General features: G+C 36.1%; 1 protein-coding gene across 1 annotated transcript in view; it reads left to right on the plus strand.

Moving 5' to 3' along the window:
• Positions 1-947: 947 nt before the first annotated feature.
• LOC104399179 (sister chromatid cohesion protein PDS5 homolog B) overlaps positions 948-25,421 on the plus strand; it is a gene marked incomplete at both ends in the record, with an annotated part of 42,657 nt that continues 18,183 nt past the window's right edge. The window contains 11 exons of the mRNA XM_010020813.1: positions 948-1,061; positions 2,567-2,648; positions 7,176-7,224; positions 8,634-8,773; positions 8,851-8,966; positions 10,771-10,876; positions 12,825-12,985; positions 13,579-13,702; positions 14,479-14,637; positions 15,454-15,522; positions 20,195-20,331. Coding sequence (XP_010019115.1) covers positions 948-1,061; positions 2,567-2,648; positions 7,176-7,224; positions 8,634-8,773; positions 8,851-8,966; positions 10,771-10,876; positions 12,825-12,985; positions 13,579-13,702; positions 14,479-14,637; positions 15,454-15,522; positions 20,195-20,331 — 1,257 coding nt within the window. The remainder of the gene's footprint in view (positions 1,062-2,566; positions 2,649-7,175; positions 7,225-8,633; positions 8,774-8,850; positions 8,967-10,770; positions 10,877-12,824; positions 12,986-13,578; positions 13,703-14,478; positions 14,638-15,453; positions 15,523-20,194; positions 20,332-25,421) is intronic.

Genomic DNA, 25,421 nt, shown 5'->3' on the forward strand with positions numbered 1-25,421 from the left:
TACTGGTCTCCAGCTGGACATTGAGCCGTTACTGCACCTCTTTGCGTGTAGCCATGAATTAGAGCCTTTTCCTGGACTTGTGGTGAAAGTGTTTCTGCCATATCAGCTGTAGCCTTGTCTATGGTTGTTCGTATCAAAAAATAGATAGCTGCATATGAGCAACTAGTCCCTCCTGACTAGTGGCAGTCTTGGTGACGCTGGAAATGAGCCTTTGGCCTTCACTGTGGGAAGTGCACAGAACTGTCTGGATCTTCAGATTCGTTCTTACTCACGTTTTTCTTAAACTTCAGGATCTTTTTAAAGTAACTGGGTTTGGGTTTTGACCACCTGCTCCAATTGAGCATAAGAATTTTCTTCTCTCTACTTGCCTAAACATAATTTGAATATTTCCCGTGTGAATGTACCTACATTTTTATTGTGGAAACAAAAGAAATGGGATAAACTTACATCCTGGGGAAGGGTCTGGGGGGGTGGGAGAAAGTCAGTTCCTTTTGGTTAGTATCTGAATTCTCCTTCTAGGCTTCATGATAATGTATGATAAAGTCAACATGACGTTTCTTTATTTTAGGCCCATTAATTTACATCAATTCTTGAATTTTTCTCAATACCGACCTGTAATGAAATTCACGGATGACATCTCTGAGCTGATTATTCAGAGACATCCTTTGGTTCCTGTCTAGAATAATACACTTGACTTTGATTATGTCATCCCTGAAATGCCCTACTGCTAATAGTATTGTTGCAGAAGATGTAATGTTAAAGTTTTGTTTGGCTTATGCTAAGTTATATTGGAAGTTAAGTTTCTTGACCTAGACGTTTTTGAATAACTGCATCTTTATATGCAACAGTTGACCTCTAAATAGGTCTGGGAACTTCTGAATGAATGTTTTGCAATTCAAGACTGCTGTTTTCCTTTACAGTTTAAATTTCCTAATCCTGTCTTTCAGGTTACTTGTTGAACGCATCTTTGCTCAGTATATGGTCCCTCACAACTTGGAAACAAATGAACGAATGAAATGTTTGTATTACCTTTATGCAACATTGGATTCAAATGCTGTAAAGTACGTGCTATTTTTAACTTCTGCAAAATATTTTTTTAATGCAGACATTATTGTTAATTAGTTCTCAATTGTTACAAGTAGCTTAAGCTGGTGGACAAAAGTATTTTATGAACTATGAGAAAACAGATTGTAGCAATAGTATCTATTTTTCAGATAGGATTGTGGAGGGGAAAAAAGAACCCAAACCCCAAAAATGAAACCCAAACATAACCCCAAACTAATAGGGTGTTTTCCAACAATGTGTGGTACCTTTTAACCAAAAATAGCTTGACTGCATGTCAGTCTTTTTATGTCTGAAAAGAGATAGCATAGATAATAGCATTGATTAGCCCTAGGTCTGACAGCTTCTCAATTAATAACAGCCAGGATGACTTAAGAGTGGGAAAGAATTACTTGTTTGCCTTTCCTCCTTCAATATGCATTTTACTTAAAATTGTTATGTGCCTTCTCCAGCTTAAAATAGGTACATATGCATGAAATTGACTAATTTTGCTGCTGTAATGCTCAGTTTCAATTTAGTAATTTTAGATTTGTTTTTCATTTACTAGTACTTAGTCACTTGAAAATCAAATATAGTTTAGTTTGGTTTGTTTTGTATTTTTTTCCCCATGAGGGAGACTAGAAAAAGCTTTGTATGTGAAAGAATGGCTTAAAAAAACCTCACAGCATTCAAATGCTACAGAAAGTGATTTTTGAGTCCCCTGCATTTCTCATGTTGCCTGTTTAAAGATATTACAACTGTAACAAACTAATATTAAGAATAGTACATTAAAAAAAAGAAGTTACTGTTCCAGTAAATTTCAGTATAAGCTAAAGAGAAATGCAGAATGGATTCCTTTAAGTACTTGTTATTTTAGTTAACAAATAACTTCAGAATTCTACAACTTTCATGTGCAGCAGTACTCACTTTAATGACACAGTATGTTCAGTTAGTGACATAGAACTGACTGACTGTGGCTTGTGGAAGTTTTTTAAGTGAATCTGTGACTTTTTATTATTTATATGACTTATTTTTCCTGGAAAATGTGCTAATTTTCGATTTCGTCAAGCATCTCTAATGTATCTCTTACAAGTCCAATCATGTCCACTTCCCAGAATTTATTCATCTAGTAGCTGCTTTCTGTGTGCAAGAAAAACATAGTTTTGATGATAAACATCCGTGTTAACCTGCTTTTTGGAATGTTTTTAGAAGAGTGATTTCATGCTTGTACAAATGACTTCTTTATGGGCCAGATATCAGTTGCTTCCTACTTCTTTTAAAGGCTGTGTAGTTAAGTATCTGAATGAAACTTGTTTCAAAATCTTGCTATGTTCCAGTCTAATGTGACCATGTCATGCCATTAGGAAACATTTAACCTTTGCTTACACAGCAGCGAGAGTTCAGGTGATAAGCACGTTTCTGAGACTGGAGTTGAAAAGAATTTAAGGGCTCTTCTTGGTCAGTTGTGTTCTTTATCGAGTTTGTGATTTTGACAACTCTTTTTAAATTTATTTATTTATTTTAGAGCATTGAATGAAATGTGGAAATGTCAAAATCTACTACGACATCAAGTAAAGGATTTAGTTGACCTGATAAAACAACCCAAAGTAAGTTCAATTTATGTTTAACCTACAGTTTTTTATTTCCATTTGTTTTACAATCTCAAGCTTATTTTTAATGACAGAAAATATTTTGAAAGCATTGCATTCAAACTGGTGTTATGCTGTTGACATGTCTGCATTTGTCCATGTGGCTTTCATCTTATCTTTTGCTGTTAAGGACTAATTCTCTACACTGTAATATTCTTTCGAGTAACAGGACTGCATGGGAGAATGTAGGGGGCTTGAGATAGTCTGAGATGCTGTCATGGGCAACAAAGTGGTTCTGAATGAGAGAATTTTACTTAGTTTATTGTCTATTAACACAAGCTTTTTATTTATTCTGGTATTGAGCTAAAAAACCCAAACACTTACAGAAACAGCCTTTGGTTGCCCTTTGGGTGCTTCTCTTCCCTACTTTGCAGTCTCCAGGCCCCTCACTGCACACATTGCTCAGTCCCTTCAGTGACGTGATAGCAGCACACGAGATAGGGGCATCAGGTGTGGTGGTTCGTTTCCTTCTGTTGCTCCTTATTTCTTACCCACTGCTCCAGCAGGGATTCTTCCACCAGTCACAGTCCCTTTACAGCTGTATTTTCTCCAGTGTCTCCTCTCTTAAACGTGTTTTCGCAGAGGCACTGTAGGCTCCTCTCACTGGTTGCATTGGTTTGGTTTGTCGGTTGTGGAGCTGCTGGAAGCAGCTTTGGCAGTCACAGGGCAGTCCCTAACCTCCTCCCTAACAGGTCACCCCAGCAGCCCGTTGTTACCTTAAACCCTGCCTTTACACCTAATGCAGATGCTTAGCTATTTTTAACAAACCTTTTACTTGTGATGCTCCTTGTATGGTTTGTGTTTTGGTGGTTTTGTGTGTTTTCTCCAAATTGATAGTTAATTCATAGAATTAAATGACTGTAAGAGTGTGTTTTCATAATCGTGACTGAAGTAACATATAGTCCAAGGCAGTAATAATCTCAAGACGAATATCCATTAGCCATTCAGAGCTGTAGAAGCTGTTTTTTTCCAGAAAACAAAACTGAAACAAACTAGTAATCTTTTAGAATATGACTTGGTGTTACTGTATGTGCTTTTTGACTTCAGTCTGATTTTTCTTTTTTTTTCCACTTGATCATTATAGCTTAATTGCTGATTTGTTCTCCTGTAGATCTTGTCACTGTAGCAAGTGTAGACATTGTGAGAACTCTGAGATGAAGAGGACAAGAAGCAGTGCACGGAAGTTGCCACAGGGAAACTTTGATTAGGCAGTAAGGAAAAAAAATTGCAGTAAGGGTGATCAAATATGGCAGCAAATAGCCCAGACAGGTTGTGGAATCTTCATCCTTGTAAATATTTAAATACTAGATGAGTCTTGGAGCAAAAGCTCATCTAAGTTGGCCCAGCTTTGAGTAGGCAGTTCAACCTGGTGACCTACAGTTGTTGCTTCCAACCTATTTTATTCTGTGACTATAAGTCTTTGAACTTTCCAGTCCACTGTTTGTCTCATCTTAGAAAATCTTTCTGCTGTTTAGTGAAATACTTAGGGCATTCTCCTTTTTCGTCTTCAGGGTCTTTCCAGTGTAAGCACTATTGAGAAGACTGAAAATTACTTGAGTAACTTTAGATTTCTGTTGATCGTAACTTCTCCTCCTCTGAGACAGAGCAGACATCAAACTTGCCTTTAAAATGAGTTACTTTTTTAAAGAGCAAAAGCATAAATCATAACTCGTCTTGTTTTCTCCTACAGCAATGGTATACAGTTAAAGAAAATACATTAACTTGCCTGTTCACATGAGGAAAAGTGGGTGAATGCTGATTTATCAGTATTGGAGTATTAAGCTTTTATTTGCTGCAGATTAATGCAATATCGTGAATGCAAGATAATGTAGATAAAGTACCACAGTAGATCTTTTAAAAAGAAATGTTTCTTGATCGTCTTCAATCTGTCATTACCCAGTGGAGTAATACTACTAGAAGTTAAAAAAATACTTTGGACTCAGGTTATTTCATTTGATGATTAGCAGTTTGCTTAACTTCAGGTCTGTTTTAATGGGAGCTTTAGCCAGTACTTGAAGACATAGCCTGTATTGGAAGACCAAACCAGTCAGAAACAAAGAAACCCCATAGTACAGTTTTGGTATTTTTCTTCTGAATTGTAAGAGGTGCGAATATGCAGATTCTGTATCCATTGACATAATTATTTAAATCCTGTAAACCAGGTTTTATTTCTGTTTTGGGGTTTTGGTTTGGCTTGGTTTTTTCCTTCATTTCTTGTCTGAACATGCCTGTTCAGCTGTGACAGCCAGAAGCCCTGAAAATGACAGCATTCTTCCAACACTAAAAAGTTACAAAAAGTTCTGCAGAAATACTTAATGACTAGAATTATGTGCAAAGTGTCCATGTCACAAGATAAAAGAAGACGTTCACTAAAAACATTGCTTGCCTTAATCTCATGCTATATTTTTGTTAGATAGGTTGCCACTTTTCTCAAGCATTGCCATGTTTTCCACAAATTTGCTAATTAACATCCTTAATGACAAAAAATGCTGTGCAAATTTGTTAGAACTCAAAATCCTGTTTTCTTTTACAATATCTAGGGAATTCTGTTCTAGAGAACAGAAGTTTACTATGAAAAGCTGAAGGACCTGGTCTACTGGGAGGTGTCTGTGCCCATGGCAGGGGGTTTGAACTATATGATCTTTAAGGTCCCTTCCAACCCAAACCATTCTATGAAACGGACACTTCTGTGTATTAGCCGAGGTCATTGTAATAAATTGTCATTTTATCTCCAGCGTTGATATGGCTTGTTTGAACCTTGACATCTATATACAGATTTCATTAATAAAATGCCAAGAAATGAGATGTACCTGAACAAGACTTTGACCGGTGTCTTGAAGTTTTTATAATAAACGTGTCTTGCAATGCTACCTCTTAGCCATTCTTTCTGATGAACCTGGTGAAAAGGTCCCCTGTAGGTCTTCATTTGCCTCATGTTAAGTACTTTGTTAAGAAGAGCTTTTTCTATGGTGAGCCTCCTTACTGAGTTGATTTGACATTTCCTTGTTAGTAATCTTTAGGTTTGTTTACTATCCCTTAGCAATGGTGGTGGGTAAATAATCTTCTTAAATAATCTTCAGTGAAAGCTAATATTGTGGTAGTGTTCCTATTTAAATCTTCTCAGAAGAATATAATTTGATAGTTGTAGCCCATAATTGGTACTATTTACATGTGTTTATGAAGTTTTGCAGACTTTGTAAGTTATGTCACTGAAGTTGATCTGTCAAAAGTCAGTTGACAATAAAGCAGCTTCCTTTATGATTTGGAAGCTGATGGGTCTATATGCTTTTGGCAACATTGCTGTAAGCTTGAATCTTCTTTCAGGTTCCAATTTTCATTTTAGTTATGAAGATTTCACAGTTGTTGAATAACACTTATTGCACAGTAGTGAAAGATTTCAATGTTTTTTAATTCTTTTGTCCACTTTAGAATGCTCTTCTGAAGATGATTTGGGTGTTTATCTTCACAGTACAATTAAGGATTCTCTTTGGTGTTTTTACTGATAATTCCTCAATATTTCAAACTTCAGTGTAATTTCATAAAGCTTCCTAGTATGTAGAATAATGTGGATTACAGCTAAAAGTGGGGTAAAGTGTCTTGGGAAGTAGGCTGCCTACTGCCGTAGCAGGCAGTATGTTGTTAGAAATATAGTCTCATAAAGAAAATACACTTGCTGTGTAGTTTCACCTGGTTGTGAAATCTGTTGTATCCTCTTTTTCATCTTTCACTTAGTGCTAGAACTAACTGTTAAGGTGGACTTTGTGTGTGGAATTTGAAATCCTGTACCAGAAGAATTACTGACAGAAGGAAAATAAATAAAATAAAAAGTCTGTTTGCATAACTTATTTTGCTTGTAAGGTGCTGTTGGATGACTGGGACATGACAATGACTTTATATCAGTAACAGTTTCACTGAAATCTAAGCTTCACAAATATCTTGAAATGCAGTTATGTTGTCATTCATTTGGCTGTTATGGTCTGTGATTGTTACTTTCACAGTTACCGTCTTCCCTGTTCAGCTGAACAGTAGCAGGAGCCTTATTGTTGACTTGCTCTGTTCTTTACATTAAGCTGGGGACTACTACCAAGACTACTTAGAATCAATACCCGAACAAGAAGACAAAGTGAATTTAATGCTTGCTGTCCATTTTATATTTGAAAACCAAAGAGGCTTTAGTTGGAAAACAGCTACAGAAATAACCTGTTTATGCTGTTCATAAGTAATATAGTAGATTGAAAAGTAATAAATATCTTTTACATAAGTATCTGAGACAGTGATACTGTAGGCGTGACCTGTGTTTTACTTAATGTAACTGTCTGGCATTAACTTTGCAGTAGTAGTTTTGATTTCTAACACACTGATGTGTTAGCAAAATGGGTGCTGACTTGTTGATAATGCATTGTGGTATTTTGCTTGCTCAGTATCCAAGTGGCAATATATAATGTAAAATTTTTACTTAATCCATTTTTCTTTTGTGACTTACAGACAGATGCCAGCAGTAAAGCTATATTCTCAAAAGTGATGGTTATAACAAGTAAGTTGAAATACTTACAGTTTTAAAATTACAGTTTAACTATATTGCTTTCTTGCTTTAAATATTATTTGAGATAAGCTTATTAAAAAGTTCTGTAACAGATAAAAAAATAACAAATCATGATAAACATGATGTAACAATATGCTTTAAAGAATTAAGACAATGGTAGGCAGGATTACTTCCTTACTGTAAAAAAAGTCTCCACTCGTGAAGCTTGTCACATGACATTTTGGCTGTATCTGTTGTGGATTAATTCAAAATCTCTACTATCTCTACCAAAATATCTACTAACTTACCTCTCTTCGAGGTGTTGGCATTGTGAGTGCTGTTGGGAGAGCACAAAAGAATTTGGGATTCAGTAGCAGGGAGGACACTTTGGAAACTGAAGAACTTCTATGTAATCTGAATTCTCAGCAAAGAAAAAACCACCAACCCCAGAGGAACACGTCTTGTTCCCCCTTGCCCATCATGCCAATTGCATTAAAACCAGTACAAAGAAGAAAAACGTGCTTTACAGTTCTGAAACTTTGTTTTTAAATCAACCTTTTTATTAAAAAAAAACCCAACAAAACAACAAAAGTCAACTTTTCTGGCAAAAACTGGTACTGCTTAAGGCTATGTGCATTTTTGTAAAAATGTGAAGGAAAACCTGAATCTTATCACCTGATTGGCCATGTTCCAAATCCTTTTTTCCTTTTGTTCACTATTATAAAAGTTAAGTTTGTAATTTTTCTACAGCTTTTAATTCTGGGTCGCATTAAAAAAAACCAAAACAAATACAATGAAAGAAATACTTAGTAGAACTTGTTTTGAACTATCCTGTAGTCCTATTCTATTTTCTGTGTCAAGTTTGCCTAATGCTAATATTAATATGTAGTTTAAGACATGCATTTTAAAAGTTTTGGGTTTTTTTTTTTTTAGTGTTATAAGCTGCTGTACAGCTTAAACTTACTGGAGGAGTAATTTAGCAAAAATACCCTTTTAATGTTGTTCCACACCTGTCATATCAGGGGAGCTATATACAGAGTATATTTTTTTGTACAGTTACAGACCTTGCATTCTGAGGTCAACTTCAGCTGTTAATGTTATTAACAAGAATAACTAGACTTGCTGCAAAATGAGTATGAAGGCTGAGGAAAGGAAATAGCATGGGGAGGTCTGTGGATATACACATTTTTAGAAATTGGTGTCCTCGTAGATGTATCAGCATAATTAGTGTTTTGTGGTTTGGGTCTTGTGCTTGTTTTGTGGTGTTTGGTTGTTTACCCCTCTTCCCTCCCCCCATCTCTTTTGTTAACTTAAGCACACAAAGAAACTTTATTGGTGTAACATTGCAAACTTGTGTAATTTACAATACTGATACTTCATACTTCTTAAAATAAACAGTGCTTCCTTTTGCTTATTTAAAGGAAACCTTCCTGATCCAGGGAAAGCTCAAGATTTCATGAAAAAGTTCACACAAGTTCTAGAAGATGATGAAAAAATAAGAAGTCAGTTAGAAATGCTTGTTAGCCCAACATGTTCTTGCAAACAGGCTGAAGGATGTGTGGTAAGAATTGCTCTTAAAATATGTAAATATTTTTGGAACTGAATTGATTATAAATTTAATTGAAACTTGTATTGCAGAGGGAAATAACAAAGAAGCTGGGCAATCCAAAACAACCAACAAATCCTTTCCTGGAAATGATAAAGTTTCTTCTTGAGAGAATTGCTCCTGTGCACATTGATACCGAATCCATCAGGTATTTTTGTGTGTGTGTTGGCCATAGATTGCAGGGTTTGAAATCAGGGTTTCTTATTTTGCCTTTAAGCAGTAATGGACTGGGAGGTACGGTTTAATACCTGGTAAACTGCCGTATTTTCTTCTGTTTCCCCTCGCTTAGAGGTTTTTGTGTCCTAGTTCAGAATGTAGCCATAAAAACAATTAAATTGTCATTCAACACAGCCATGTCAACCTGTCAGTAAAAATGGATCCGTTGCTGATGGGCGAAGTTTGGTTTGTGAGTCATTGACTGATTTTAAAGGAAATTTCTGTCCATGGCTATTCACTGAAGTTTTCCACATGGAATATTAGCTCATAGTGTGATCTAAACAGTAATTTAACTGAGGAAGTAGGGATTATGGTGATGAGGCATCAAGACTTTAAAGAAAAGTAAGCCAGTTAAATTATGGAAGGGGAAAAATGTAATTGCTGAAATGATTATTTAACAGCTGTATTTTGAGATATGTGGTACCTTATTAGAGGCAGGTAATTCTAAATACTGGTAAATTCTTATCTGTTAATTCCAACTATAGTACTTGACTCTTAAGTACTTGAGCTTTTCAGTTTCTGCCTGTTACATACGTAATGTAGTGGAGCTGTTCAGATTTCATTTAATCTGTTTCTGATCTTGGATCAAGTACAATGTGTAGGTGGATTTTTACTTTAAATTTGAAAATACATTTTTCACATTCACAGAAGTAATACAAAATGTATATTTAAAGTAAGATTCAGATGTGGCACTAAGTTGTAGTATTTATTTCCGTCTACCTACTGACTGCCTTACAGTATACAAGCAAAAAAAAAAAGTAGTAAAAAGTCCATATTTTCAGTTTCACCACAGAATTGGTTTTCTTGCATCTTTGTAAAATTTCACTAAACTCTCACTTCATTTTTGAAAGTCACTGTTTATTGGGGGGTGGGAGGGTGGGTGTGTGTGTGAGTTTTGGTTTTGGAGGTTTCAGGGTTTTGTTTGTTTGGTTTTTGTGGGGTGTTTTTGTTTTTATTATGTGGTCATTTTTGTCCAATTAGGGGCAGGGAAAAAAAGTGAAGTGTGGGAAGTCTGGCTAGGAGGTCTTGCCCTTGATTTGCTACCAGTTGGGGTTTTCTTATTTTATTTTCATTTGGGGCTGTTTGGTTTGGGGATTTTTTTTGCTATAAATATAATTTACAGGATGTACTGAAAGAATATTCTGAATATTGTTCAGTTCATGATAGGGAAGCTGCCTACACCATGCACTAATAGGATCATTTCAATAATCATTTACTAGGGTACAGTGTAAGGAGAAAATGAAGCATTACTGTCAAGGTGAAATATGCAGAAAATAGGTCTTTTAGATATTTCATCAACTCTTAGTAAAGCTGTCTAATGGTTTTTTGGGTTTTTTTTTTCCCCTCTGGATTGTATACTAAACATTGTAAACAGTTATTTTCCATTTATTTGTAAGAATCCATAGCAGCTAGTAGCCTCACCATAATTCTTACCTGAATTTGTTGCTTGTGGTGCTCGTATTGATTTCTTATTTTGATCATCCTTCTGGAAAAATTTGTTGATGGTTCTTTCATCTTATTCATGATGGATGTTTTTTAACTTAATGCTTCATAAACTTCGAATTAGATAGGAGATGAGGGTAACCAGGTTATGTACGTAGTTGACACATTTGTTTTATAACAAGCTTATGTTTTAAGTTTTAAATAAATTCCATTATTAAGATTATATCTTATGAAAACCGTCATACACAGTGGATTGCAGTAAATACAAAGCCATACTTTGTTTTCTTCTTCAGTGCCCTTATCAAGCAAGTAAACAAGTCTATAGATGGAACAGCTGATGATGAAGATGAGGGTGTACCTACTGACCAGGCAATCAGGGCAGGTCTTGAATTGCTTAAGGCAAGTATACTCCTGGTGGTCAGTGAGCATGTAAAACTTTCTGAAGCGACTTCGTTAAATAAACTTTTAATTGACACCCAGTATCTTTAGCCATAAGCATGGGGTTGGCTGTCTGAAAGAATACTGGTTTGGGATTTGTTCTCTATGCTCATCTTACATGGCACATGAGTAAAGTTATTTTATAAATAATTTAGAAGTTTTTTCTGGAAGTCAAAAGTAGTTGTGTGTGTGACATCAGTGGCTGATTTTTTATTATTAGAGTGTTAATTCAGTTGCTTTTTAATATAGTTATAATACTTTTGGAACTGTACTTGTATATAAGTATCATACTGTGGTTCCTAGTAGTTCCTCATAAATTTGTGTCTTGCCTATTTCAACTCTGTATAAACTTGGAGACTCAGTTAACGTAGGAAACCCCATAAAGATGTGCTTGTGGGGACACTGCACAGAATTTCTTATTCTGTTCTCCCTTTTTTCTAGGACAAAATAGAAGGACTGATCACTGTTATTTACAAACACTGTTATATGCATGAAACTTTTAAAATGCCATTACGTAGGGCTTTTTGTTCCACTTAGTCTCTCTCAAAGACGTTAGGTGAAGAGTACAGTGTAGTGTCAGCTTTGCCTGTACTTGAACAGAAAAGGTACTTACGCTGTAGTACCACCTCAGTTACATGTTTTTTGTTGGGAGTGGTCCAGGTGTGGGTTGAGTTCAGAGGCCTCAAAATCTAAAGGACTCCCATACTGAAGTTTTCAGAGTATCTTAGATCAGCTAAGAGCCTAGTAGGTTCATCTGAGAGCATGTGACTCTAACCAGGTGTGCATGTTTAGTAAAAGTGTAAAAAAGCCAGTAGCACAAAAATGAATCTGAGTAGGAATTAATCACGTCAGAAAGGACTATATATTTGAAAGAAGGCTTACAGGTCAGTACTTTAAATACTCATATGAACTAGCATGACATGTTCAAGGAAGAGGAGTGAGATTGCCCTGAGGAAGGTGATCTGTACATCATGAGAAGAATCCAGAAAGGACAAACGCAGGAGTCCAGAAAAGGAAATGCCATTCAATGAAGTGGGGAGGAAGGTAACTTGGTGAAAAAGGAAAACTGAGTGTGAAGAAGTTCCAAGATTTTGAGGATTGTTTCTTTGCCGTGGGTCAGAATATGGTATGGAAGAGGCTAGTAATCAACAGCCACTTACAAATGAAGAGAAGGCAAACTTTCAGGCAGGATCAAGAGAGGATTTTTACTTTCTTTTTTTAAACGTGGGAGGACTGTCATATTTGAAAACAGAGTCCAAGAATCTGAAGGAGAGGTATAAGACCTGATAAGCTGCTGTATAAAGCTTGGGAGACTAGAGACCCTATTGGGTATGTCTGTATTACTATTTTAGAGATAGGAACTTCAATTCTGAGTGCAACCAGTTATTCCACTTAGCAAACAAGCATGGAGTCTGGGAACACAAAAGCTGGATTCTTTTTCGAGAAACCTATGAGATGGGCTTCAGAAGCACATGTTGTGTTGCAATGGCTAAAGTTGGTTCAAGTCTGTCTAGAAATACTCTGAAGTAAAGTCCCTGAAATGTGAATGTTGCTTCCTTAGTATCAGTTGTTTCTCTTAAGATCTGCTTCTGCTGTAAAGCCAGTACTTGCTAATGTAGATGTAGCCACTGAGAAGTGCATGTTCACAATAACAGGAGAAGAAATTGAGACTGAAGAATTAAACTGAAACTGATGAGATCATGTATAAAGACAAAGAAGTTCCGGAGGTACTAAAAAAAAAAAAACCAACACCAAAAGTCAGGAAAAGAGAAATGTGGATCATGTGACAAAACCAGGCAGCATATTATAAATATTGCAGTGTGGCAGTGGAAAATTACTCTTGATGGAATGTTCTATGTAAGTGGACCTTTAAAAAAATATTAACATGGCTTTCATCTTATTTTGGCAGGTACTTTCATTTACGCACCCTATCTCATTTCATTCAGCTGAAACTTTTGAATCTCTCCTGGCTTGCTTGAAAATGGATGATGAAAAAGTGGCAGAAGCTGCATTACAAATTTTCAAGAACACAGGAAGTAAAATTGAAGAAGATTTTCCTCATATACGATCGTAAGTTTTCTATCTTACTTTGAGTAGTGTTCTTGATGGGTTTTTGGAAGCTCTCTTTCTTCCCTTTGCATGCTATAGCATTATCCGGCGTTCTTTTGGAAGAAAGTATTACTTCAGGTAAAACAGGAAAACAATTTTGAGTGACTTTAAAGTGTGATGCTTTTTGAACAATGGAAGTGAAATGAGTATATCCAAAGTGAACAGCTGATACGTCTCTGGTACTACTATAATTTTTATCATTGCCCTTCAGAATTACATATGGGGGTTTTTTTTTAATAAATTAAATATATGGCAATGTAAAACCATTCTTTGCAACTTAATGGGGATGTGTAGACAAGAGTATTTCCAAAAGAGTATTTAGTAACTTGTACAGATAAAATATTTCTTTTTAGCACATGATATTTTATCAGTAAAGGCCAGGGGCTTTTACTTGCAAGCCATTTCTTCCTTTAAAGAACTTGCCAAAACCAGGACAATTAGCACTTTTGCAGAGGTGTTATAGTCTTTGTATGTGTATCTGTACTTTTTCGCTAGTTTGATATTTTGAAGATTTTCAATTTGTGAAAAAGTATTTCTTTTTTTTTTTTTTTAAGAGCTTTGCTTCCAGTGTTGCATCATAAAGCTAAAAAGGGACCCCCTCGTCAAGCCAAGTACGCTATTCATTGCATCCATGCAATATTTTCCAGCAAAGAAACACAGTTTGCACAGATATTTGAGGTAAATAAAAATTATTTAAGTTAGTTTTTCTTAATCTTTTATATTGCAAATGTAAACTAAGGGGGGTAGTGGCAATCTATATGGCAAGTTGTATCAAATTTACAAAAGATATTTTTCCCCTTTCCCTTTGTTCTCTTCAGTTTGTCCTGAAATATGGTAGTTGAGGGGGGTTTTGTATCCCATGATTCATCATGTTTAGGGTTATGTATTTTAACAGATGATAGAGTAAAACAAAGTGTTGGACTGCCTGCTAGAACCATGAACTCTAAGGGAAGAGGAGCCATACACCATTCCTTGTCCTTGTTGGGACTGGCCCAAAGTATTTAGATGGTTATAGAAATAAAGGAAAACTGAATTACGATAGAGACTGTTTAAATAGATTTTAAAGTTATAACTGCAAATGTACTTTTTAATTAGTGCGCATCAGCTGCTTGTCTTGAAGGCTGAATCATAGTCCTTCGCTGAAATTGTGATCTTGAGATCACTTCTTCAACAAGAAAATACACATTGTTTTCTGAACAGCCCTACCTGAGCTGACGCTTTTGAACTATGCAGATGTGACAAACAGTTTGTCGTTCTTTGTGATTTTTCTTTTGATATGTAGGAAACTTGTAGTGTTGGTGAATGTGTCTTTAAATCAAAATAGTAGTTATTTAAAAATTATATTTCTGAAAAATAAATACTGATGGACAACTTAGTACAGAACTCCAAACCCCCTCTCCTCAATAAGACACAGCTTATATCAGTAATACCTGAATATGTTGCCTTTGTTCTAGCCACTGCATAAAAGTCTGGATCCAAGCAATTTTGAGCATCTCATCACGCCATTGGTTACTATCGGCCACATAGCCATGCTAGCACCTGATCAATTTGCTGCCCCTTTGAAATCTTTGGTTGCCACTTTTATTGTTAAAGATTTGCTAATGAATGATAGGGTAAGTATTTTTAAAACCTCTTGTTAAGATTCTGCTTCTCCTGTAGTATGACACTCAGCAAATACTTACAAAAATTTTTGGCTTGTTGATTCTGCATTTGGATATGGTGGTAGATGTCCATGTGTACTGTTTGACTGAACTGAAACACCACAGTACAGGAAAGAAGGTAGTACTAATTTTGTAGTCCTTCCTTACAAATGTGACAAGCTATATAGCACAGCATTTAATCACTCATGATTTGCCTTTTGTAAAAAATGGGGAAAATTGGCATTGACTTCACTCACTTAGTCCTTTGTCTTGAGCAAGCAAGTTGTGATTTTTTTTTTTATTTATTTTTTTTAGGAAGTATAACATGTTTGAAACTAAAATATGCTGTCTAATTAGAAGACTGTAAATTTTAGTTTTTCTAATACTTCTGTATTGATTGTGGTTATAAAGTGGGGAAAAAAGTACTTGTGCATTGTCAGCCATTGTTTAGGGAAAGATTTACTGTCTAAAACTATGCTCTTGAGGTTCCAATCTACTGCATATGGAAACTGAAAATTAATTTGAAAGCAATGACTATTACACTCAAAAGCAATAGTTTTCAGGTAACAACAGTAAAACCCCCTCTACTGCTGTCAAATTTGCTGATACTTGAACTGTGAGGTAAGAACAGTATCTCACTTCCATAATCGTTGCTTCTATAAAAGGCAGAAGGCATAAAGCTAACCAGTGGGTGCTGCAGTATTGATTTCAGAAGCAAAAAGGAAAGAGGTTACATCAGGTTTCACCAAAGAGTAATGTCAACGTAACAAAATGTAACAATTGTTTTAGCTTCCAGGGAAAAAGACAACAAAACTTTGGGTCCCAGATGAAGAAGTGTCTCCTGAAACACTTGTTAAAGTAAGTAGCAGTTACTATATTTTGTTATTATTGTGTAATAATAGCAGTAATACACAATAATAATTCTTAAAAGAATTCTGGATTCTTAAAGCTGTCAGCTGCTTTTCTCTGCTTGTCCCATTTCTAAAAGCAAAAAAAGAAATAACTATTTTTAGATTAAGTGTCTTACTAGAACACATGTTTTTGGGTTGTCAGAAGGATTTGCTTTTGGGATCGTGTACTTTTTTGCTTTTGTAAATAAATTTACATATATACTTTATTGAATTTTTGTTATAGCCTGTTATAGGCTTAGGTTTGGTGTGCAGCAGTATTTCAGATGTTATCACAGTTAATATACGAATATATTTCCCTTCTGTTTCACATAAGAATTAAATACCATGGAGACTTTGTTTAAAGTCTTCCTTTTTATTTCAAATTTTTAGGCTATTCCAAGAAACTTTCACTGCTGTTTTGAAATAAAGTAAAAATTTGGTTTGGATTTGTCAGTTTCCTCAAATGAAGAAATGTGTTAAATTGCTTTTCTGTGTGTACAATGTGTACCAGAAAAACAACAAGATTTAAGGAGAGAGAAAAGACAAAACCCAAACCACAAACCAACAAACCTAGCTTTAAAACAGTGGGGATTTTGTTGGGTTTTTTCACTTCAAAATGTCATCTCAAGCTTATTACTTTTTGGAATAAGTTTATTATTACATTTTCTGGACTTGGTAATAGATATTCTCACTCAATTTTTCACTCAATCAGAAATAGACTTACCCTGTAGAAAATATATCCTATGTCTTTATTTGCATTTTAAGTGCTCTTTCTTCAGAACAAGGATAGATTGTGCTTTTGCATTTTCTTTCACAATTAATAAGATGCATGTGCTTCATAGCATGCTGTTTCTAAGTTAAGTGTAGCAGTCATTTAATTTCCAATGCCTTTTTAAATCATCAGAGCAGCTTTACTCAAAAGTTGTCTTCTCTGTTAAGTTACGCTCTTTGTAGCATACCTCCTTCTCTGCTTTTTTAACAAGTGCTTTTGTTTCCAGCTTGGTGCTGAACTCTTACTGGAAGTGCTCAGTTGTGTTTAGAGTTTATTTGTTAGCTTTTAATTGGTTTGACTAGAGCAAGGATATTTTTTGTATTTGTGCAACTCCATAGTTACACAGTACACTCCAAGAACTGTTGAAAGCATGCATGTTTGTTTTGATTTCATGAACTGCTAGTTTAAAATAGACGTGATTTCACTTCAGTGATTATATGTGTAACTTGAAGCAGTAAATATTGTTTTTGTTAATTTTTTAATGGTTCGTGAAGCTGTTATATTGCTCTAAAATACTCTTTTATGTTGATAAAACTTTTCTGACAATTGGCTGTTTGGAAGGGAATTGGTTTATAGAAAATCTTCAGGCAATTCAAAGTTGAAGCCAAGCCTGAAAACTGTAAGGAGCATTTATTGGCAAGTGAAAACAGGTTATTGTGAACATTGATTTGAAAATTTAATCGGCATTTATTGCCACTGAGAGGCCTATATTTAATGAACACTGCAGGCCACACCATTAGTTTGTAAATGATTTCTCTCTGACAGTCTATTTTTCTTCACTCTGGTTTTAAAAGCCTCTTTCTCCCTTTGTAACATATCTGTATATCTAATGGGGATCTTAAAACTAGCAAGTTTAAGTATGAAAGGGGGAAGGACTGATAAAGACAAGACTTTAGTATTGTCCAGCTTAACACATGTAGTTAACTACACCTACCCTTAGTTTTGGATGCTAAACCTTAAATGAAATGTCTGTAGAGAACTGTCTCAGTACAGTGTTAAATATGAATTGGATTAATTATTGTATGAGCTAGTCTTGAGTTCCTATGCCTGACACTTACGTCTGCTCTAAAGCACTAATCTCTTGGTAGTGACCAGTCCTAAATACTCCTCTGTATCCTGCAGTGGATTAAGACTTATGTAGTAGCAGTGATATTTCTTGTTTCCTCTGATGTACGCAGCAATGTAAAGTTTCTCATCCTATTTTTCTAAATGGGCATTCTTTCATTTTTCACTTCTGCACAAACCTGTAGCATTTGTGGCTCTGAAAACTCAAGTAGTAGAAACCTGAGCTACCTGTTGTGTCATAATGTTGATGTAGGAAGATAGTGTTTCTAGGATCACTACATGGGATGGAAGCCCGTTGTACTTTTACAGTGGAAGCATGACTAACCTCTAGATCAGAGAAAAGCGTTATAACTACTTGTTGATTATTTTTAATTGTTAATTTTAATATTAAAATTAATAATAGTTGCAGTTTTCTCATAACTAATCAAAGATCTGTCATGTTATTCTCTAATAAATGATACCTTTTTATCACTTGTGCTTGCACTTCAAATATTTGTTGTTTATGTTGTGCTGCTGAGTATAAAGCAGTGTTTTATGGCCTTCGATACGGTTCTGACCCATATTGTATTTTGACTTTATATTTTCGTCTAGTGTATAATAATTTTTAATCTCAGAGGAGGATTGTAGGCTCATGGTACACAAATTGAAACAAGAGGATCAGATTGGATATAAGGAAAAACCTGAGAAGAGTTAGGCAATGCAGCAGGTTGCAAGAGGTCGCAGGTTGCCAAGAGAGCCTGTGCAGCCTCCATTCCTGGAGTCTTTGAACACCTCAATGGACAAAACAGAGACCAAGGTGGTCCGACTTCAAAGCTGACCTTCCTTTGAGCAGGAGGTTGGACTGGAGACCTCCTGACACTCCTTCCAACTGGAATTATCCATTGATAGTTTATCCTATTTGGCTGCAAAGAGAAAAAAAAACCCAAAAACATGAGGGCAGTGCAAACTCAGACTGTGTTTAAGTTTTCAGGTAGCCAGAAGCAGTGACTGGGGGAATTCTCATGCTCTGTGCTAATTTCATGGGAATGCTTACTTCTGAAAGCTTGCTGGAATGTCATCACATCAGTAACACCAGCAAAGAAACAGGGAACATAGTGGTGTTAGACCAAAATTCTGAAGGAGTTGGATTAGCACTTCCTGTATGGAAGGAAGACTAGGATAGATTTGAACAGTAAAATTAGGAGAAGGAAATAGCGGAGAAGAGATGGGAAAAGAAGCAAAGGTTAAAACTGAAATTGCTGAGGAGCTGACCAGAGATGGTAGGGCACAAAATAGCATGTGGCTGTTCTTGAAGACCAAATAGAGTTGGCGTATTTCCATCCTCCCAGTAAGTGGGAGGCACTAACGGTTACAGGTACTGGTTACAGCATGAGGAGACTTTAATTGGTAAGCTGACAGAAGATCTGCTGCTGCTATTATCACTACTATTACTACTACATTGGTTTTATGGCTATTATTACATTGGTTTTACCACTGTTAAAATCTTCTGGCGGATACTTAACAGTTGTTTCAGTGGAAGACTCTTCAAAAGCTAGGGCAAGACAATTTCATTTCTGTTCCACAAACGCTGTTCACATTTTGAGATCTGGAGTGACAGACATCCTACTTGTTGCTGGTGTTACCCAACAGAATTACAGTTCTGTAGGTGGAGTAAATGGACTATGGTGCTAAAAAAATAAACTCCGGTATAGATGGCAATCATAGAACTTAGGTCTGAAGGGACCATTGTGGTCAGTTCGATATGTGGAATAGATCAACCGTATGATGAATTTAATTTGGTGATATTGTGAATGTTTATATAAAAGGTATTAGAACTGACTTTCCCATCAGGGAGAAAATTTGAAGTTACTGTGTACAAAAAGTATCTTGGATTGTCTAAAGCTTGGGTTTTGGTTTGTTTTTCTTCTTCCCCAAGGCTGCCTATGTGATTAGCATTTTCATTTTGCTGTAGGAGGATAGTCCTCTTATTGTCTCTGCTCTCATACAGAAGGAAAATGAAAGGACAGAGTGATTCAAATACTAAACCAAACTAATCTTAAAAATCATGCTTTATTTTCACTAAAGAAATGTGAAATTATTCAGTGTTCTTGATATCTGCTGGATTCTGCATACTTTTAGAAGCTTGCCTCAAAACACTTGATGTTTCCATTGGCAAAAGACAAGTTATCCTAAGTAACACACTTTGAGGCTTTTCTTTAAATAGCCATGAAAGAAAAATTCTCTTCTAGAACAAGTTATCTTAATACAGTTTGATACTCTAACAGTCAAAATGTCTGTGAAGTGTTTTTTAATTTACATGTCTTAAACTCAAATATTTCATATATAAATAAAGAATATATAGGGATTGTTTAAGTACAGGAATTATAGGAATATAGGAAAATGAAAATGACTTCTGCTTCTTGATCCAGTAACATTTTCTTGGTAAGTATAGACTGTTTTACCTATTCCACAGTGTTTCATGGATGTAAGCTCAATTGGGATAATATGTTTTCACAGGACAAAATATGTGATTGCATAGTAGAAGAAACAGTTCAAACCTTAGCTAAATGTTGTATGATTTTTGTTTGCTGTAATAAGTGCTTGAGACTTTGAGTAAAATGTTGCTGTCTAGGAAGAGTATGTCTAGTATATTTTTCAGTATTCAAATGATGTTTTACAGCCTTGACAGGTTTATGTTCATAGCATCAAAAAGCATTTGGCAGATACTGTGTGATTAAATTAAGATAAAGATTATTAAAATAAATGAGGCTCATTGTGTGATTTGACTTTTGCCTATCAATTTTTTGTTTGTTTGTTTTTGCAGATTCAGGCCATCAAGATGATGGTTCGGTGGTTGCTAGGAATGAAGAACAACCATAGCAAGTCAGGAACTTCTACTCTGAGGTTGCTAACAACAATATTGCACAGTGATGGTGATTTAACAGAGCAGGGGAAAATTAGGTATGTAACAGATGGTAACGGTTGATGTTTGTGGTGATGCAGTGGGGAGAGTTTTAGTTGAAGTAGTACTTAAACTATTCTATTAGACTGCTTAATGATTCATACATCTTATTTCATAAGGACTGACAGTAAGCTTGGCTGGATGCTTACATAAGTTTGTGGAGTCTCAGTTTTTTTAACACTAGATATAGCTGTATGTTAGTGTTTTTATCATCTTTGTTTTATCCCTTCAAAGGACCATTACTGGTATTGCAAGAATAAACTGTGTAACCTCCTCTTTCATAATGAAAATTGGGTTTAATTTTTTATGCAGCTTACTCTTCCTGATGTACAATTGTTGTATATGCCAAAGGCCAATAGATGGCCTTTCTAATAGAAAGATAATAGCATGTTGCACTAAACCAGGTGGGAATAAGGCAGTTTGCTTGAAGGCAGACTTTAATCCCTTGAGGCCTCTAAAAGTGAAAACAAGAGGAAAATGTGTAAAGAGGATTAAGTCTCAATAAATAATTTACCTTTTAGATGATTTGTCAAGCAATTTATTTGTTTTTCTGGGTATCTTCTTAATCCTCTGCGGTAGGAGAAGTGACAAGTTGTCAGCCGCTATTGCTTGCCAAATACTGAAAATTCATGTCTATAAAAGCCATTAATGGCTTGCATGGATTGTGCCAGTTTAAGTAATAAGGTTTTAATTTTGGGGTAGGGTTACACAGTGATTATGCAGGTAGAACCTACATTGTGTGCACAAAATTGCAAACCTGAGAATTGTCTAGTGTGTTATCTTTGCAGTAACTGTGTAGTCTTTATCTTAAAGTTCCTTGAAAGTAACTGTTTCATAGTTTTGAATTCTGTAATACAACCATTCATAGCAGTTACTACGGAGATAAGCGATAGTAATTTAGCTTTTCAGCATAACTGCTCAGACCATATTGTTGGCTTATCCAGAATCAATCAGTTATGTAGGTCTTGTGTGTTTTGATGCTTGGAGTGATGATTACTTACTGTGCATGTTTTAGGAATTTAATTTTCCCCACTCTTTTTGTACTCAAAACTACAAATAATAATACAAACTGTACATAATAAAGTGGTCAGTGCTCCATGATTTAAGTTAGTGGAGGGCTCGCAATACTCTCAGGGGAGGGAGAAAGCTGCAATGACATGAGGTCACTCTGTGTTAAAGGCAACCTTTCAACCCAAGAACTTGGAACTCTGCCTAGGGGTGGATGATAAGCCAACTGAAGAGTTTATGGGTTAGGATTAAAGAGAAGACTGGTACAGGTGACACTGTAGTGAGTGTCTGCTATAGCCCTCCTGGCCATGAAGAGGAAGTGGATGAGGCCTTCTGTAAACAGCCAGAAACAGCTTCATGCCTGCAGGCCTTGGCCCTCATGGCGTACTTCATCTACTCCAATATCTACTGGAGGAACAACACAGCGACACATAAACAATCTAGGTGCTTACTGCAGAGCATCAATGAAAACTTTGTGACACAGGTGATAGAGGAGCCAGTAAGGCCAGGTGCTCTGGTGGACTTCATACTCGCCAACAGTGGAGGGACTTGTTGGGGGTGTGAAGGCTGAAGGCAGCCTTGTCTGTAACAGGAGTAAGATGGTGGAGTTCAGAATCCTGAGGGCAGCAGGGAAGGCAAAAGGCAAGATCATAGTGCTTGAGGGGAACAGACTTGGGCCTCTTTCAAGTTTCTGCTTAGTGGAGTCCCATTGGATAAGATCAAGGGAGGTGATTCTCCCCCCTACTCCACTCTCTTGAGACCCCAGCTGGAGTACTATGCTTAGCTCTGTAGTCCTTTGTACAGGAAAGACATGGACCTGAGCAGGTCCAGAGGAGGGCAGCAGAAATGATCAGTATGATGGAACATGGCTGCTCTGAAGAAAGACTGAGATGGTTGTGCTTGTTAAGTCCAGAGAGGAGAAGGCTCTTGCAGCATTCCAGTACTTAAAGGAGGTTCATAAGAACAATGGGGACCGACTTTTTAATAGGGCCTGTTGCAGTAGGAAAAGGGATAATGGTTTTAAACTAACAGTTTAGATATAGACTAGACTTAAGGAAGACACGTTTTACAATGAGGGTGGTGAGACACTGGAACAGGTTCTCCAGAGCAGTGGTAGATGCCCCATCACTGGAAACCTCACATTCAAGATGAGGTTTGTCAGGGCTTTGAGCAGCCTGATCTAGTTGAAGTAGTCCCTGCTTATTGCAGGGGAGTTGGACTAGATGACCTTTAAAGGTCCCTTCCAACCCAAACTCTTCTATGAACTATCAATCATACAGAAAGGAGAAGTAGGGACAGGTAACCTGTCAGGAGTACAGAAAACACCATCTGAGAGTTGGGTAGGAAAACCAAAGCCCAATTGTCTGGAATTGAATCTAGTGAGGGGTTACAAAGGCAACTAGAAGAGCTTTTTTAAGTAGGTGTAAAAGGAAGACTATGGAAAACGTATACCTGCTGCTGAACAACGCAGGAGCTCTGGTGACAGGAATATGGAAAACACTGAGATACCTTTACCTCAGTCTTTACTAGCAAGACTGGCCTGAGCACTGGCACAGGTTGTATAAAGAAGTGGTGGAGTTTCCATCCCTGAAGATACTAAAAATCCATACTAAAAATCCAGCTGTCCTGGGCAGCCTGCTCTAGGTGACCATGCTTGTGGAGAGGGGTTTGGCTAGATGACCTCTAGAAGTCCCTTCCAAATAAACTATTCTGTGATTTCCACATTGCATTTGGGAAGGGCTCTAGGATGCAAGGAGGGTAAGTCTCCATTGTCTGTGTGTGACCTATACCACCTATGGTAACACCTCTGAAGCAGAGATGACATTTCAGGCACATTAGTTCTGTGTGGAGCTTCCTGGTATCTTGTTGACACTTCCTGACCTTTATTCTTCACCCTTCGAGAACACAATGAGGATATCATCTTTCTTGCAGTACTTACTGTGTTCCTACTATACAAATCTGACACTGCCCTTTCCAAATTAGAGTAGTCTTTGGAAAGTAAAATTGTCTGTTGAGTATAGTACGTAATCTTTTAAACTGTACTTGATCTGATGTCGTTCTAGATAGAGTCAGTTTTTGTTTGTGACTTACATTTGTCTTTTAAACAATGTATAATTTGCTAAAGATAATTGAGTTCACTGCAAGTGGCAGGGTTCAGGAAGCATTTCACTTCATGTGTGTTCTTAGTTGTGTTATAATAATTTTGGTGTTACTGTGCTCATCAGGCATAAAAATTATTCTGTCTCTATGCCTCTTTAAATATACACAACTGTACTTCTCAGTCACAGTGTAAGGGAATGGGATTTTTAAATTTCAGCCTAGAGTGTCAGGTAAAAGCAAGGTCCTACTTGGAAAACAAAGAAACAAATCTGTACTCTCATTTTGAACTGGTAAGATTGATGACTGTTGAATTTCTTTTGAGACAATAACTGGTTGCTTTGAGGTGTTAGCATGTGTAGGTTAAATTCACCAGTGTCAGATGCTTTAATGCTCATATATTTCAATAAACAATATCTCAACTGTCCTTTACAGGTCTTTATTTTTCATCTTATAAGTCATAAACAGTCCTACAAATTTGAAATTCAAGATTATACAGATTGTTTTATTTGTGGTTAGGTGAAACTTAGTTGAATCTTGCATGTCTTCGTAGTAGGATTTTAATTTTATCTATAATAAGCCTAAAGTAAGAGTATTTGAGTATCAGAGAACACTAGCTGTTGCTGGAAGTATTGATATTGGATATGAAACTGAATCAACATTTTTCTGAAATGCTATCTGCATTTTCCTTACACTGAAGCTTGCTTAAAAACATGTCGTTTAGAACTTCATAGTTCTGTGCTGTAGATAATTTGCTACACCGTCTGATAGGCAGTGTTCTCGGAGGTTGTCAAAAGACACTTCTTTATTCCATGGAACAAAATGGAACATTGAAAATGCTTAGAAAACTGGACACAGACATTTATCCTCTGGTGTAGAAGAAAAAACGTTAACTCCAGTTCTGGATTATTTTGAAAGACAAGGGCATCCTTGTTACCAATTTTCAGAATCATTAGAAGTAATCAAAAGTTGTAATTTTATCATGCAGAAGCTTTTATTTCAGCCCTAATAATTGTGTGGTTTGGGATCGATAGCAGATTAGAAAGCTTTTGGCTATAACAGTTTGACAGAAAATAAATTCTCACTTAAGAGTTTCTTCCAAGATACCCGTTTGGGGAATAAGACAGCTGATGAAGTTTCATCATCAGCTGTAAGATTGTTAACAACTGTCACTGTCTTCTTCCTTCCCACATGCTTGTGGTTATTTCTGTGACACACATACTCTGCAAAATTTGGCCAACTTTTGTGTGAAATATCTTTGATTCAATTTTCAGAATTAAATGTTATCACTACTAAAGCTGAGGAAGATTGAAAGTTCTTAATTTTATCCTTCCTTTAGTTAAATCACTCTGTGCTTGTAAGTTGTTACTGCTCAGTTGTCACTGGAGTGCAAAAACTTCACTGGGTTCACTTATCACATTAGATTCTTTTTAAAGTGAAATTTACTGAAATCTAAAAACTAGGCATTACCATGTTAATCTTCATGCCTTGTTTGAAAGTTAGTGCACCTTTTTCCTGCCACTTGGTTGCTATTTGGTTTTTTGGTGTTTGGTTTTGCTGTGGTTTCCATACCATGAGGTGTGTATAAAACCTGATTAGAAGAATTTTAAGACTTAACCTCTTTAGTATTTTTATCATGTACTCTTTGTTTAATAATATTCTTTTATTGAATTCTTTAACTGCTTTATACAGTTTTCCACAATAATGGATTTAAGACTACAGTGTTTGTTCTTCCTAAGGATAAAAGGCAAATGATTAAGAAGTTAAACAGTATTTGTCCTGCTTAAATGAATAATTATTTCTAAATAAGAATACAACTTGATTCCTTCTTCAGGTTATCCAAGGAAAAAGCTGTACTTACTACTGCTGAATAGAATTCATTAGTGTTTTAAGAAAGATGCATAAAACTTACTAATTCTTTTGTGTTTGATCTGAAGAAAGGACAAAGTAATGTACTTCGAAATAACTTGTGAACAGTGAAACC

This window comes from Nestor notabilis, unplaced genomic scaffold (genome assembly GCF_000696875.1).
Source record: "Nestor notabilis isolate BGI_N333 unplaced genomic scaffold, ASM69687v1 scaffold2978, whole genome shotgun sequence".
Classification (NCBI taxonomy): domain Eukaryota; kingdom Metazoa; phylum Chordata; class Aves; order Psittaciformes; family Psittacidae; genus Nestor; species Nestor notabilis.